Source organism: Artibeus jamaicensis, unplaced genomic scaffold (genome assembly GCF_021234435.1).
Source record: "Artibeus jamaicensis isolate MK-2021 breed Jamaican fruit bat unplaced genomic scaffold, CSHL_Jam_final scaffold_1964, whole genome shotgun sequence".
Classification (NCBI taxonomy): Eukaryota; Metazoa; Chordata; class Mammalia; order Chiroptera; family Phyllostomidae; genus Artibeus; species Artibeus jamaicensis.
In genome coordinates this window covers 20,441,836-20,458,503 of record NW_026522030.1, presented here as the reverse complement: position 1 = coordinate 20,458,503, position 16,668 = coordinate 20,441,836, and the positions used below count along the sequence as shown (strand labels likewise).

At 42.3% G+C, this 16,668-nt stretch overlaps 1 protein-coding gene across 5 annotated transcripts in view; it reads left to right on the top strand.

Moving 5' to 3' along the window:
- Positions 1-11,235, top strand: part of MELK (maternal embryonic leucine zipper kinase) — a 78,585-nt gene extending 67,350 nt beyond the window's left edge. For all 5 annotated transcript variants that reach the window (XM_037144535.2, XM_037144536.2, XM_037144532.2 and 2 more), the window contains 4 exons: positions 2,182-2,263; positions 3,141-3,309; positions 6,530-6,633; positions 10,729-11,235. In XM_037144535.2, the coding sequence (XP_037000430.2) occupies positions 2,182-2,263; positions 3,141-3,309; positions 6,530-6,633; positions 10,729-10,906 (533 nt within the window). In that variant the 3' untranslated portion in view covers positions 10,907-11,235. The remainder of the gene's footprint in view (positions 1-2,181; positions 2,264-3,140; positions 3,310-6,529; positions 6,634-10,728) is intronic.
- The last annotated feature ends 5,433 nt before the right edge of the window (positions 11,236-16,668 follow it).

Here is a 16,668-nt window from a genome sequence, read left to right as displayed (position 1 = left end):
TTAGAACAGTGCCTAGAACAGAACCCAGTCTTCTATTACCGGGTCTCACTGGGGCAAGGTAGTGTCAGGAGAGCAGAGACCGAGTCTGCTGGGTGTATTGCAGCCTGGCATGGTACGTAGGGGCTGTATTCGTTGTCTGGCACGAAGTAGGCATCCAGTGCCTGCTATACAGTGGGGACCATATCTGTTGAATGAAGGAATGAACACATTGATGCTTGATAGGATTCCATTTACCATGATCTAACCTGTGTCACTTTAAAAAAAAAAGATTTATCCATTTATTTTTAGAGACGGGGATGGAGGGAGAGGAAGAGAAACATCAGTGTTGTAGCGTCCGCACACGCCCTACCAGGGACCTGGCCCGAAGCCCAGGCATGTGCCTTACACTGGGAATTGGACTGGCGCGACCCTTTATGGTTTGCAGGCTGGTGCTCCGACCACTAGCCACTCCAGCAAGGGCAGTTTATGTCACTTTTTAAAATGACATCTAAACTTATTAGCCTTTTTCCAGCAATCGAGACCTAGTCTTGTCATGTTGAGACCCTAAAGAACCCAACCTGAGGCACTGCCCTGTGAACTGCTGCCCAACCACCCTGTCACTGTGCCTCCAGTTTGCCAGCGGGGCTGAGAGCCGGCCTCAGGGTCTGCTTCTTGTGTGTACAGGTGTGAGAAACTTCGTCGGGGTGTTTGCTGGAAGCCCTGTTAATCACCTTTTCTAGTTCATCAACTCAGCACCTTCCCCCAGATTTTGAGGCTAGTTTGGTGTGATGATGGTGGTGATTTTGTGAGTGTGTGTGTGTGTATCTGCCTGTGGTTGTTACGAGGTTTCAGTGAGATAATATTTACACATAGTAGGACCTCAATAGTATTTGCTCTTGCACCTTTTCCTAGTGTGTGTGGGGGGGGTCTCTTTCTCTTCATGTAGGTCCAACATTCTTTGTGAGTGGGGTTGGGCAGGGAGATAAGATGGGCCTTCGGCTCATGCAGAGCTTCTTCAAAGAAGAGTCTTTGATGCTTATAAGTCCCTTCTGTTATTGATATTTCCTGCTTTTTACCTGTTTCTGAAGGTTTTAAAATATGGATAGTTGAGAATTTATAATCTTGAAGTGCCATCAGTGTACAAGTCCTGTTCCTGTGAGGAAGATTATGTTGGTCAAAGTCTGTTATTGGCTGTTTTTCTTTAAACATACGAGGCACCTGTGGGAGCAAGTGCCGGAAGCCCTGATGGGTAGCTTCCACTGGCGCTTTGTGTTCTACTTTTGCTCCGAGTCAGCTCTGACATAAACATTCATTCCATTTTCCTGAAACCTGTATAATCCTGCCAGTGACAATTTGTGGAAGGGTAACTAGGAGTGGCCGTGGGTACACTCAGTACACAAAGCTGAAAACTGTTTGGATAGGTGTTGATTGATCTGATTTTCTTGTTCTGGTAGAACCAGTGAGAGTAGTGCTGAATAGTTATAAACAACACCAAACCTCTGATCTCTTTTTAAGAGCTTGATATCTCGTATTATGAAGTGAGTGTTATTATCTCTAAAGGGATACAACTTTTAGATTATAAACAAAAGTTAACTAATCACTGATAACCAGATTTACGAATGCAAATTTGTCATAGACTATCTGGGATACACATTCCCACTAGAATAGAACACAAAATTCTGGAATGGGGACCAAAATAACCAAATACTCAAAAACAACCAAAGCTCACTCGTTTTAGGTAACTTTAGTCAAGTGTTCCCAGGGGACTGTTCCCTTTGCCGAACAGGTTGAATAGAGCTATGACGTGAATTAACACCTCTCAGTACTATATCAATCAAAGGCATAAATTGGGTCCATGTATAAATAGATACTGACTTTTATTTGTAGGAAGGAGAATCATTAATGACAACATTTGTATTTATGTGATCTACTTAGATCTGTCATATGATATTTATAATAAAATCATAAGCATGGCCTCAGTTTTGCAGTGTAGAAAAAGAGCCACACATGCAAAGCAGAATGATTTTGTTTTTATTATAAATCACATGGAAACATTTATTTAGAATTACAGCCTTAGCATCACTGGCGAAGTGATTCCAATTTCTGAGTCAGTGAATGAGGTGATGCATGCTTTATTGATGGAAATTTTGAAACCACAGTATGTCAACTGCATATGATTTGTGTTTGTTGTTTTTCTAATAGTCAAAAACCAGTGCCTGAGGGCAACCCCAGTCAAAATGCCAGTAAATTCTGCAGGAACCGGTGTCATTAGCCCTGAGAGGCGGTAAGTGTTCTGTTTTTTAGACTCTTTGATCTTTAGTGAACGAAACCAGATTTCCTTTTTCCATAGATGATAACCCCAGTGAAGGCCAGTCGTCACATAGATTCTGTCTGAGCCGAGGACCGCGTGTGCGAGGATGGCTGGCACCTTAACCTAAAATACAGCAGGGAGATAGTAGCCTTTGCCTCAGCCATACGGTTTTCTCCCTCTGAAGCTTGTCTTGCTCTGTACTTTCATCGGAAGAGCACAGACACCCGCTAACAGATAGCAGTTGCTCATAATGGTGAGGATATCAAAGGGCGTTTCAGAGAAAACCATTCTCATGTGAGTGACTACAGCATAGGTGACCTTGCATGGTGTTTTCTAGTTATTTCTTTAAGCGGGATCCAATGGAGGGAATTAGAATGTGAATTAGATATTAGATGATACTATGACATTATTTTCTTGATGTCATAATGATATTCTGATTATATAGGAAAATGTATTTACTGGCGATGTTTGCTGAAGTGTTTCAGAGTGAAGAAGTATCATGATATCTTCAGGGGGGTTAATTTCAGATGGCTCAGCAAAGATGTACATATATTTTGTGTATTTATTATATAGATAGAGAAAGAACAAATGTGGCAAAATATTAACAGTTGTGCATTGTACTATTTGTTTGACTTTTCTGTATACTTGACATTAAAAAGGAAAAGATAGGGGGCCGAGTGGCATTTGGTGGGGGCGGGAGTGGTGGCCACATTCCAGTGGGAGGAGACCCCTGTGCTCCCCGAGGAAGGAGATGGGCTGGCCCTGGGGCGCCCGAATGAGGCACAGCTGTAGACAGGGCCCAGGGGGCTGGAGGCCCCCTTCCACTTGTGGGTTTCTTCTTTTTTTTAAGGTGTCGCTCAGTGGAACTGGATATCAACCAAGTGCATGTAGAGGATACTCCAAAAAGAAAAGGGACCAAGGTGTTTGGCAGCCTTGAAAGGGGGCTGGATAAGGTTATCACTGTGCTTAGCAGGAGCAAAAGGAAGGGCTCCGCCAAAGGAGGGCCGAGAAGGCTAAAGGTGCGTGGACTGGACATCTTTACTGTGGATTTCGGAAGGTGACTGCTAACTGGGCTAGTTTTTATTTTTTAAAGAAAAGTACTGAATGAATGAATTGATAAGTATTTTTATTCATTCATTCAGCATTGAGTTAATATTTTTGAGCACCTAAAATACACATGTTACTATGCAATGGGCTTTGAGAGTACAGAGGTGAATTAGATACAGCCAAGGAGTTATTTGCTCCCTTTCCCACACACTAGCTGGTGGGAAAGAAAAGAAGTTATTAGTAGGTAATTAGTAATTCCCTTTCTCTTGAATTCTCTCTTGAGCTGTCGTTCAAACATCTGATGAGTGGCATTTTTGTTTGGGGAGGTAAGGGGTGGGTGAGGCACAGCTCATGTCCTTGAGGAGCCCATAGAGCGGCAGCGGGAACAGGTGGGGGTTTGCTGCTCTGACGCAGCTCGGTGCTGTGGGAAAGCATGTTCGAGAAGGGTGGGCCTACGGGAGGTGGGAGCAGACAGTGTTTTCTGGGGTTTGGGGACTGTGTCTGTGTGTAGGTTTTGTCCTGAGGGTCTCATTTTGAGCAAAGCTGGGTAGGTTTGGGGGGAGGAAAATGCTCAGCTGCTGGGCAGGAGGGTGCTGCAGGGGAGAGTGTTCTGAGATCCATATATATCCTGTCTTAAAGCGGAAGAAGAGAGGACTGATCCATCAGTATTTGTTGCCTTGTTGAACTTGTGTAATACACTGAGAAGTTTTATGTTACATATGGCTGTTTATTGGGCATATTTTATCTTTTTATTCTGAGATTTCTCTAGTTGGAGGCAGTTGTATTCCAAACCTTAACATGGGGATTAAGGAAATCATAGTGCCATTTACCTGGAAAGTGTTAAATAAAGAAAATTAGGGAAACTTGTCCAAGTATATATATTATGAGAAGCTAAACAGTTATCAAATACTAGTGGGTAAAGTAGGATAAATTGTTTTACTAAAGGAATCACTTGAATTGTGATTTGAAAGCGTTCAGTTTATTATCACCTTGGCAGAGCCAGTGCGGTGTGTGGCGAAGGGGCCCTGGACTGAGACCCAGAAGGCAGAGGGTCCCGTCACGGCTCTGCCACGTGTTCCTTTTATGCCTTAGGCTGGGTTCCCAAACTCCAGTCACGTGGCTCTTACCTTCATGTCAGCAGCTCAGCATATCAGCTGTTATTTATCTGGTGTTTTCTGTATTGACTCTCTTCTTAAAAGACAGCTTTATAGAGGTATAATCGGCATACAATAAACTGCACATATTAATAATGTACAATTAACATACCTTTAGCTTTATATATATGCACCTATGAAACTATCATCACCTCAAGAGGACTTTTTAAAAACATATTTATTTTAAAAGAAACCATATTTATTAGTTTTTTCTAATTATACATATGTTTAATCAGATTGGAAAAATACATAAATATTAAAATAAAAATACTTATCTGTGCATCATCGAGAGTTATGTTGTATAACCATCTCCAGTGACAGTTTATATCACGTTTTGGGAAACCACCTTAAGAAATGTGTGTTTCTTCCCTGGGCTACAGGTTCTTGATTGACAGGTGAGGTAGTTGGGTCTTTGCCAAGCTCCCCATTTTGTTATTTATAAAAACTCAAATCTAAGTGACATAGAAAGTATGGTTTTTGTTTGAGTGAAGGTACTACTAGGAAAGGAGGGTTTCTGTCTGTTTTTAGTAACTATTAAAACAGTGCCTGGCATATAATAGGCCTTCGGTAAATAGTTGTTGAATGAATGGATGGAAGGCTAGATACCAGTTGGGAATGAAATGATCTGAGAACTGTGCTCTCAGTGAATGAGAAAAAAAAAACCCTGACATTACTTTTTAAAAAGGAATACGTGTTATATTCTCACATAGAGTTGTCATAGAATCAGGTCCTGGGACTTTTTTAAATAATCAAGAAAGAGTTAGGGAAACATATCCAACTACATACAAATGAAACTTTCTATGGCATTTGTTTCTTCTTTCCCTAGTGTACATTTCAGGTTGGTTAATGTCTCTGGCATAGGGTAGGAAGGGAGCAACAGGTACAGTTCAAAAAAATAGACATTATTTAATATTTATTTCTGTAAAAAGAGTGGTAGGAAAGGAAGGTGAGCATGTTGAAAGGATAATATGGATATGTGGGGGGGGGGGGCGGTCCCCGGTCTCCACAGATGAGAATAAGTCTACCAAGACATGATCTGCTTGGGGAGGAAAGGTGGCCGATCTCTCAAAGGAGAAGGGCCAAGAGTCTTTTCCTCAGTGGTCTTTTATTAGGTTTGTTTTGCTCAGGAATACAGGTAAAGCTCATTAGTCATTGTCAGGCAATAAGGATCAAACAATAGATAACAAAGGACTCTGAGGGCCTATTTTGAGTCAGGATCAGATAGCTAAAGAGCTACAAAACTTTGAGGAACAAATTCACTTCTTGCTTGGATCCTTATCTAATTGAGAGCATTCTAAACAAAACAGGTTTCATAGGATTTTACATATTTTTTCTCAGGCCTGATTGTCCTAGGGAACCTGCCCTTTTCAGCATAGGGCCACACCACCCTCTGTCATTGTTTCAGGCTTAAATCAGTCAGGGGTAGTAAGGCAGCCAAGAGATTAGGAGACTTGTTTTGGATAGAATGAGGACTCAGGCTATGTTATAGCCAAAGGGCGAGGGTCCATCACCTCCTTTTGCTGTAGTCCCCCAAGTCCTTCCCAGGGACCTCCCGTGATCGTGCCCGTCTTAGGTTGTTCCCCCCTTGGGGAATCTTACCTGTCATTGGCTAACTGATCAAGTGTTGGGGGCCAGTTATGGATGAAGTAAAAGGAGCAGACGCGGTGCTCCTGCCAGGGAGCTAAGCTTTGTCTCTTTAGTGGCTTATGCTCTGAAGGTTGCTCACTCAGCCTTAGCCGTGTATGTGTGTGTGTGTGTGTGTGTGTGTGTGTGTGTGTGTGGTTACAGCTCCTGAAACCAGGCAGGGTGGTTCTCAACATGGATTCAGTTCCTAATAAACATGATTTCTCCAAGCCTTCCCAGTGTCATCTTAATCGAACTTACCAAGAGTGGTTTGTGAATTCTTTCAGTATTTTTTCTGAAATATTTTTGTTTGAAATGGTACTATAATGAGGAGTTTGGGGTCTCTGAATCAGTTAGAGTGGTATTTGTATTGATGTAAAGATTTACTTCTCACCCCTCCTTTTTCTCTTTTAAGCTTCACTATAATGTGACTACAACCAAATTAGTGAATCCAGATCAACTCTTGAATGAAATAATGTCTGTTCTTCCAAAGAAGCACGTGGACTTTGTGCAGAAGGGGTAAGAAGCACACTGAGAGACTGTTGGATTTATCGCTTGCTATTCTTTGAAATTTAAGAAAGCACAGGATTCTTTTCTCCCCTTTAAAAGAATATATATATTTTTCACACATCATTCCAAAAAGTTTTTCTGGTAGTGCCATCGTTCATAACTTATTCTCTTTTGTTTTACATGAGTTATGTACATTTTTTAAGTGCCCGTATTGTCACCACTCTGAAAGTTAGACTTCTCAAAATGAGAAAATCTGAACTTCTTCCAGTTTCCTTTTACATCTTATTTTTCTTTGATGTTCTACTTCACAATAATATTTATAAGTTGTAGCCCTACTTTCTGTGGCACCCCAAACAAATCAAGGTTCTCCTAGAGACTCCCTGTCTTTACGACTCACTGTTTCTACCGCACCGTGTTTTCAGCACCGTGGGAAGTCATCTCCCCGAAGCCCCGCCCCCACCCACTGTTGAGTGAACTGCCCTCAGAGCCTCCGAGGTTGTGGTCTCGCGGTCCGAACAGCCCGACCTCTCTGGTCACCTGATAGGTTCCTACTTCCATGCCTTTCCAGTCAGTTACGTCTCTTTAAAACTTTATTATTAACACAGCTAAAAGCCACTAATAGATTGAACAAAACCATGTAAATAAAAATAGAATAGTCAGGACTTCCGCCAAGATGGAGGTATAGGTGGATGTGCCGTGCCTTCTCACACAACCAAGTTTAGGGACAACTAAATATTAGCAACAGAAAACACAGCCAGAACACGGAAAATTGAACTTTTCGGAAGTCCGTTAACAAATTCTTCAGCCTGACCGGTAAGGGGCGAAACCAGCGGCTGGTGAGGGGTTGCACAGGAGGACTCGGTCAGACGGACTCAGGCGCGGAATCCAGACATGGAATCCAGGCGCAGGGTTGGACCTAGTGAGCAAGCCACCAGGTGAGCGACTGCGGAGGAGACAGCAGGGAAGCGGTGCCACGTGCGAGCGGACAGGCGAGGGAGTGGGCGGTTGGACCGGGCCGGCGTCCCCTCGGCAAGCGGCAGTAGAGGGCGCCGCCATTTCCCCGCTCTGACCACGCCCCCACATACAGCGTCATAACCCAGCGACCTGGGAGTCCAAGGCACCGCTTCTCACACTTAAAGGGCCAGAACAGACCAAAAATGCCACAAGTTCTCAAAGCCTCAGAGCCCATAGATCTAAGCGATGAAGGAATAGCAAAACTCTCAGACGCACAGTTTAAAACACTGGTCATCAGGATCCTCACAGAACTGGTTGATTATAGCCACAAATTAGAGAAACATATGAAGGCGAAACTAATTGAAATGAATGGAATTGCACAGGAAACCAATAGCGATGAAAAGGAAACTGGGACTCAAATCGATGGAGTGGACCAGAAGAAAGCAAATAATGGCCAAACAGAAAAGAGTCAGGAAGCAAGAATTCAAAGAAATGAGGAGAGTCTTAGGAACCTCCAGGACATCTTTAAACGCTCCAACATCCGAATTATAGGGGTACCAGAAGGGGGAAAGGCACAGCCACCAGTGGAAAACTTATTTGCACAAATAATAAAGGAGAATTTCCCCAATCTGGCAAAGGAAATAGACTTCCAGGAAATCCAGGAAGCTCAGAGAGTCCCAAAGAAGTTGGACCCAAGAAGGAACACACCAAGGCACATCATAATTACATTAGCCAAAATTAAAATGAAGGCGAGAATCCTAGAAGCAGCAAGAGCTAAGGGGACAGTCACCTACAAAGGAGTCCCCATCAGACTGTCAGCAGATTTCTCAAAAGAGACCTTACAGGCAAGAAGGGGCTGGAAAGAGGTATTCCAAGTCATGAAATCCAAAGACCTACAACCAAGATTGCTCTATCCAGCAAAACTTTCATTTAGAATGGAAGGACAGATAAGGTGCTTCTCGGATAAGATCAAATTCAAGGAGTTCATCATCACCAAGCCCTTATTATATGAAATGTTAAAGGGACTTATCTAAGAAAAAGAAGTTAAAGAAACATGAACAGTGAAAGGACAACAAACTCACAGTTATTAACAACCACACCTAAAACGAAAGCAAACTAAAAGGACAGCTAGATCAGGAGTGGAAACGTAGAAATGAAGATCTGAAGGAGGGTTAGCAACAGGGGAGTGGGAGGAGGAGATGGGGGGAGAAGTTACAGAAAATAAGTAGCATAGACAGTAGATAGAAAAATAGATGGGGGGTCAAGAATAGCATGGGAAATATAAAATCTAAAGGACTTGAGACACATGGTCATAAACTAAAGGGGGAGTAATGGTGGGGCTGGGGGGTAGGGTGGAGGGGAATGAAGGGGGGAATAGAACAACTGTAACAGCATAATCAATTAAAAAAATAGAATAGTCAAACTAGAGTTACAGTTTTAAGAAACAATCTTTTGCAAAAGTGATTTTACTTTTCACTCTCTGTACGTGCTGGCAGGCACTCCTTACGGGAACCTCGTCTTTCTCTCTTAGGCGTCATTAGGACACATCTAACTCCTTCTGACCTTCTCTTCACTCTTCAGGTTTAGCCAGGGGTTCAGACCCCTCGCCAAGTCTCTGTCATGGGACCTCTATCAGCTCACCAACTGGCTGTTAACCAGTAATGTGTTCTCATTTCTTCATCACCCGGAAAGTCTTTGCCTTGATCCTTTTCTTTTTATCTCCTCTATTTTTGTTTTCCAGTGCTATTATTCTATATCTAATTTTCATTAGATATTACCAGTCTCAGTTGCAGATCATTATTGTTCTTTTCTAATGCAGAAGAATTACCTTTTCTCCATATAACTAAGTCACTCTGTACTTTCTCTTTCCATCAGGAGCCATCAGTACAGGGTACTCCTTTATGCACTGTTCATACTGATTGCTTATTTTTAAGACACCGGGCACCAAAACACATAACTAAGTTGGTAAGAAAAAGAATGATCTTTTGTGAAACCTCATGATGCATAACAGATACAAGTAATATCATCATACTTCCGTGAAACAGTGCCTAACCCTGTGTCCCTAAATATTTAGGGAACTGAAATTACACATTAATCCGGCTGGATATTGTTTGTATTTATCAAAGATCAGTAAGACAATTCAATAAAACTAAAATACAATGTAAATTAATTTAAAAACTGATTTACATGAATTCAATTTATGCAGCTTTCGGGAACATACCTATTTCTTAAGATGTGTTTAAGTCTTCATTGAGTCTGGGCCTTTCTTTTTTTTAAGATTTAATTTATTTGTTTTTAGAGAGAGGGGGAGGGGAGGGAGAAAGAGGGGCAATGAAACATCAGTGTGTGTGTGGTTGCCTCTAGTGTGCCCCCTACTGGGGACCTTGCCCGCAACCCAGGCATGTGCCCTGACTGGGAATCAAACCAGCAACACTTTGGTTTGCAGCTGGCACTCCATTCACTGAGCCTCACCAGCCAGGGCCTTAGTCTGGGCCTTCTCATTATCAGAGTGGTTAACGTGACAGTTCTAATTAAATTGCTGCATGTTTCAACCTTGTGAGTGTACCATCTCCTTGGGTTTTCTTTTATAACTCTGGCTTGAAGCGTTGCAATGATCATAACTTCTTATTACTATTGGAGAAACCTGAAAAACATATGTCCTCCTGACAGGTTGGTGTCTGCAGCTTTATTTATGTGAAAGACAGAAGTTTCTGATGAGATGCATACAAAAAAAATATTCTTAATCTTCCCTGAGCTTTCCTTTGTTGTGAACGTTGTGGAAATGGCCTAATGGTCACGGATTACACTGCCGAGAGTTGCATGAGAGGTGCCAGAAGCCTTCTTGAGTGTGAATAGCGTGTATAGCTATGAAAGGAGGGCTTTTCTTTGGAGCAAGGGAGGATTCTGGTAAAGCCTTTTCATCTTTATTCTTTCCTAAAATCCTAGTTCAGCTTCTGGGAAAACACCAGTCCTCCTCCATCACTAACGCACAGCTAGGTCATTTGGAAAGTGTAAGCAGTAATATATTGCTCAATAGGAAATAATGGTTTATTTTCTCCACGGGCCTCCTAGAGGCTTAGAAACCCCTTATATGATACAGAATATTCATGGTTCTCCTACTGAATGGCTTCTTATCTTGTTTTTTCACAGCTATACACTGAAGTGTCAAACACAGTCAGATTTTGGCAAAGTGACAATGCAGTTTGAACTGGAAGTATGCCAACTTCAAAAACCCGATGTGGTGGGTATCAGGAGGCAGCGGCTAAAGGGGGATGCCTGGGTTTACAAGAGATTAGTGGAAGACATCCTGTCTAGCTGCAAGGTGTGACCGGTGGGCGGTGTCCATGCTGCTGGGTGGGTGTGGGTGTCACACAGAGACTGGGTGGTTGGTTCCATTTTCAGAGTCCACTGGAACGGCAAGCTCGTTTCTGAAGAGCCGTCTTAAAGACCGATGTATTTTTGTTTTGAAACAAAAGATACTATTTTGCAGACGAATCTAAGGCCAGCCCATCTGTCATTATCTGTTCTGTCTTTTTTAATCATATGGCTCTGTATATTAATAACTGTTGACTTTACGAGATTCACTTCCATGTGATGTAGGCTTTTAACTACGTCTCCTTTTAATGTGTAATTTCTTTCTGAAATAAAACCATTTGTGACTGCAGCAGGCTTCTTAGCTTGTCTTTGTATTTGATTTTGATTCAAATAAAACCTCAAATGGCTTTCTGACTATCAAGTAGAGACTATTTGAAGTATATTTTATCTGTTATCAAATATGCCTTGGGCAGAAAAACAGATAAGAATTCATTTGCATAATTTTTTCCTGTCTCTGATTTAAGTAGGATTTATTGAGATCGTTAACTAAGTCGCAGCTGTGGTTACCAGAGTTAAACAACACATTTAATATGTCGAATAAAAGAGTATTGACTTGAGTAAGTGGGTTCAGTCAACAATGATAAGTATCTGAACTATGAACCTCCATGAAATGTTACTTAATGGTAATTTTTCTTAAGTCTCAGTGTTGGCCTCAAGTTTGTATTTTTATTTCATTTTATTGGTCTCCAAAGGCCAGCACTCAAGTTATATTTGTATGGATTTTACCAATTAAACTAGTTGGAGAAGAAACAGCACTGTTTCTAGCCGGTAGTCAGGGAGCGGTTTGTCATTCATTTGTTCAATAAACATTTACTAAGTGCTAAGAAGCGTTAGGTCCTGGGGCTGAAGATGATACTCTCTGGTAAACTCAGGGAACTTGGAGTCCATTAGCAGGGGCAGATGCGTAAGCCAGTGTTCACAGCCCGGAGGGGTGATCAGCTTTGCCTGAATGAGGAAGAACCGATTTTTTGGAGGAAACAGCATTTGGTCCTGAAGGATATAGGAGCTCAGTAGAAACGAAAGAGCTGCTGTGACATTTCGGCAGTAAGATCAGTGTGTATGAAGCCTACACGGTGTGTGCAGGGTGGATGCAGACAGTGGTGCAAGGCGGGCAACAGCAGAGGAGGAGGGTTGAAAGTTTAGCCGGAAATAAGTGATGAGGAATTTGAAGGACCTTGCATGTTCCACAAAACTGTTTCGGCAAAGGAGGGCCGTCAAGGGTTTTTAATTTTTCTGTAATAGTTTTATTAAAATATAATCCACATATCATAGAATTCACCCCTTTTGTGTATAAATTCAGTGGTGTCTAGTGTATTCACAGTTGTGCAACCATCACCACAATCTAATTTTAGAACATTTTCATTACCTTAAAGAGAAATCCCGAGCCCATTAGTGGTTACTCCCCACTTTCCCACCTTCCAGCCCTGGGCTACCACGAGTCTACTTTCAGTCTCGATGGGTTTGACTCTTGGGGCATTTCGTATAAATGGAATCAATCAGACACTATGTGGCCTTTTGGGTCTAACTTCTTTCATTTAGCCTAATGTTTTCACTGTTCACCGTGTCGTAGCCTGTGCCCTCAGTCCTCCACTCCATTTTATAGCTGACAGACATTCCACCGTATGGATTTTTTTTACATTTTATTTATCCATTTACCAGTTGATGGGCATTTGGTTGTTCCCACTCTTGGCTACTGAGAATATTGCTGCTCTGACCACTCGTTTACAGGCTTTTGCGTGGATTTCAGTTCCGAGGAGTGGAATTGCTGGGTCACGTCAACAGCGATGATCTGCCGCACTCCTTCCCGTTTTCTGATCCCACCGGCAACGAGGGTTCTACTTTTTCTACATTCTGCTTAACATTTGTTACCATCTCTCTTTTCTTTTTTTTAAGATTGTATTTATATATTTTTAGACAGAGGGGAAGGGAGGGAGAAAGAGGGAGAGAAACATCAATGTGTGGTTGCCTCTCCCATGCCCGCTACTGGGGACCTGGCCTGCAACCCAGGCATGTGCCCCGACTGGGAATTGAACAAGCAACCTCTTGATTCACAGCCAGCGCTCAACCACTGAGCCACACAGCCAGGGCTTTTTTCTAATTTTGTCATCCTAGGGGGTATGAAGTGGTATCTCACTGTGGTTTTGACTTGGTTTTCCTTAATGACTAATGGCATTGAGCATTTTGCATGTGCTTATTGGCCATTTACAATCTTTTTTTTTGGAGAGAAGGGGCAGATCCTTTGCCCCTTTTCAGCTGGTTTGCTTGTTTTTTTTATTATTGAGTTGCAAGAATTTTATAGTTCTGATAATGTATACTTTTTTAAAAAATCAAATACATGGTGCGCTAATATTTTCTCTCATTCTATGGGTTGTCTTTTGATTTATTTTTAACCCTTATCCAAGGACGTTTTTTTTCCATTGCTTTTAGAGAGAGGAGGGGGGAGAGAAACAAGTGAGGGAGAAGCATTTTGCTCCGTACGTGCCTGGACCGGGGATCGGTGCCCGGCCCAGTATCGCACGTGTCCAGACCGGAGGTTTCACGCCCCTGGGCCAGGAATCACCTACCTTTATACATATGCACGCTGACCGGGTGTCCCACGGCCTTTTGGTTGCCGGATGGTGCTCCAGCGGACTGAGCCACACTGGTCAGGGCTGTTTTTCTTCTATTTTTGTTTTACTTTTTTGATGGTGTCTTTTGAAGAACAAAAGTTTTTTTTTTCTAAAGTACAATTTATTTTTATAGAGCATAAGAGGAGAGTCAGTGTTCTGTCCCTGTGACAGATGGTGTGGTCTGGAACAGTGATTCTCAAAACCTTTTAACCCATGAGCCACAGTAAGGAGTTCAACCATTTGAACTTAAGCTAACAATAAAGAGCTTTCAGAGAAACTCCAAGCCACCTGACAACAGAAAAGGCACTTAGAAATAGGGTGGGTTTTTTGTCGTTGGAGGCATTCAGATGTGTTGGATGGACGGCCGTTCATGGGGTAGGTCCTAGAGGGAATTTGCACGTAGGTATTGAACCGAGCAATTAGTCATAGAGCTCCTGTCCACTTTAACACCTGTGGTCCGATAACAGTGCGGAAGACAATGGATCAATTATTTGGATATTGGGAGTAGAGTGACCCCAGAAGCTTTGGCAGCAGCGTTTTAGGTGATTTTGAATAATTTGAAAGTTGGGAAGGATAGGATGGCGAATGAGTTGCAGGAGCAATGGAAGACTGTATTTGTTGGCCGTGATAGGGAGAAGCCGGGTAACGATCGGAGGAGCTGTCAGGTGTCGGGCACAGTGTGCCAGGACCCCTACCGGCACACTGACCCGCGGGTCATCCCGGAGCCTTTCCGGTGGAGTTTATCAGCCCTGCTTATGTCGCCTGGCTGCTTTTGCGCTGCAGGGGCAGAGTGGAGTAGTTTCGACAGAGACTGTGTGGTCTACAAAGCATAAAGCATTTGCTGTCATAAAGTATTTACAGAAGAGGTTTGCTGACTCCTGATTTAGAGAAATTTTTTTCAAACTACTACAATATGTATTTACTTTTTTCACTAGCTGCAAGATAGGTGATATCCTTTTATACAGAGAAGGAGTCAAGGTTCAAGGTAGTAGCTCTCAAAGTCATCAGACTTGTAAGTGAACTGGGTTTGAACCAGAATGCACTAGGCTCCGAAGTCCAGGTTCTTCGCTGTCCTAGAAGTAGAGGTAATACCTCTCTCCTGAGATTGTGCCATATGGGAAAGCATGATTATGCATGATATTTATTTAAAGATTGATTTTTTAATAGCAACAATCTTATACAAACTGGTTAAGGTACAGGAAAACTTCACTACTGCAGACTTTATTACAGTGTAGTTCGCTGCAGTTGAGTGTGTTATGTGATTCTTTTTAGTAAAAGTATCAAATTCTAAGTGTCTTTGAATAGGGAGAGTATGGTTCACTAAGGAAATAAGAATTAAGAAACAGCTTCTGGGCTCCACAGTGACATGATGCATTTTAAAGAGCTTATTTTTATGATTTTGATGACATATAGGCCTACAGAATTACATATTTGAAAGCCTTTCTGTTGGCTCTGGGGCAGGATACATTTCCTCGCTTTTTTCTCATAGAGGCTCCTGCATTGTTCAGCTCACGGCCCCCATCTCCATCTTCAAACAAGGATGAATTGAGGGTTTCTCACATCATGTCACTCTGACTTATTCCACAGTCTACTCTCTGTCACATTTTATGACCCTAATGATTACTTGGGGCTCACCCATATAATGCAGGATTATTTCCCTATCTTAGAGCCAGCTGTTTAGCAACCTTAATTCTGTATGCAATCTTAATTTTCCTTTGACATGTAACATATATTCCTAGATATCAGGAATTAGGATGACCCTCTAGAAGAGGAACATTCCTCTGCCCATCATATTGGCCAATTGATTTTTTTTTTCACAAAGATCCTTAACAACCCTTGTCATTAGAAAACTTCAAGTTAAAGCGAGATACCACTATATACCTGTTAGAATGGCTAAAGTCCAAGAAACTGACAGTCCCAAGTACTGACAAGGATGTGGAGCAACAAGAACTCTTATTCAGTTGCTGGTAGAAATGCAAAATGGCACATCTACTTTGGAAGACTGATAGTTTCTTACAAAGCTAAACATAATCTCACTATGTAATCCAACAGTTGGTCTCCTGGGTCTTTACCCAATTGACTTGAAAAGATAGGCACATAAAATCCTGTGTGTGAATGTTTGTAGCATCTCTGTTCATAATCGCTAAAAATTGGAACCAACGAAACTGTCATTCAGCAGGTACATAGGTAAACAAAATCTGGTACATCCAAACAGTGGAATATTATTCAGCACTGAAATAACATGAGCTTGAGAGCCATGGAAAGACATGGAGGAACATTAAATGCATATTGCTGAGTGAAAAAAAAGCCAGCCTGAACCTACTGTATGATTACAATTATATGACCCGGGAAAGGCAAAAGCATAAAGATATTAAAAAGATTAGTGGTTGTCAGTGGGATGGGCAGGAGTGATGAGTAAGTGAAGCCCGGGGTACTGGGGTGATAAAACCATTCTGTATGATGGTGGGCACATACTATGCATTGTCAAAACCTATAGAAATTCACAAGGTCTACAAACAGTAGACCTTAGCTGTCTTAATCTGCTTAGGCTACCATAGCAAAGTACCACAGGCCGGGTAGCTTAAACATTTATTTCTCACAGTTCTGGAGACTGGAAATTCTTAGATCAAGGCACTGGCAGATGCTGGCTTCCTGGTTCAGAGACGGCCATTTCACTGTGACCTCACATGGTGCAAGGAGCAAGGGACCTCCCTGGGGCCTCGTGTTAGGGCACTAATCCCATTTATGAGGGCTCCATCCTCCTGACCTAATCACCTCCCAAAGGAGCACCTCTGAATATCATCGCATTGGGGATTAGGTTTCAGCAAATGAATTGGGGGTCGGGAGGGGGGCAGACACAAACATTCAGTCTATAGCATTACTGTATGTGATTAAAACATGTTCAGAACTTGGGATATCCCAGGAGGGAATGTACACTGTGACAAGAGACTAACTAGTGCAAATGTAGGAAACAATCACACTGAAGGGGGTGGGAGTAAGGGTGCTGATCTAAGTAACTTAGGAAATTCAAGACTAAAGGAACCACAAACTACTGTGCTCCAGGTGTAAGACTGTTTCCCGTGGGAATTCGGGTTAGCAGTTCTGA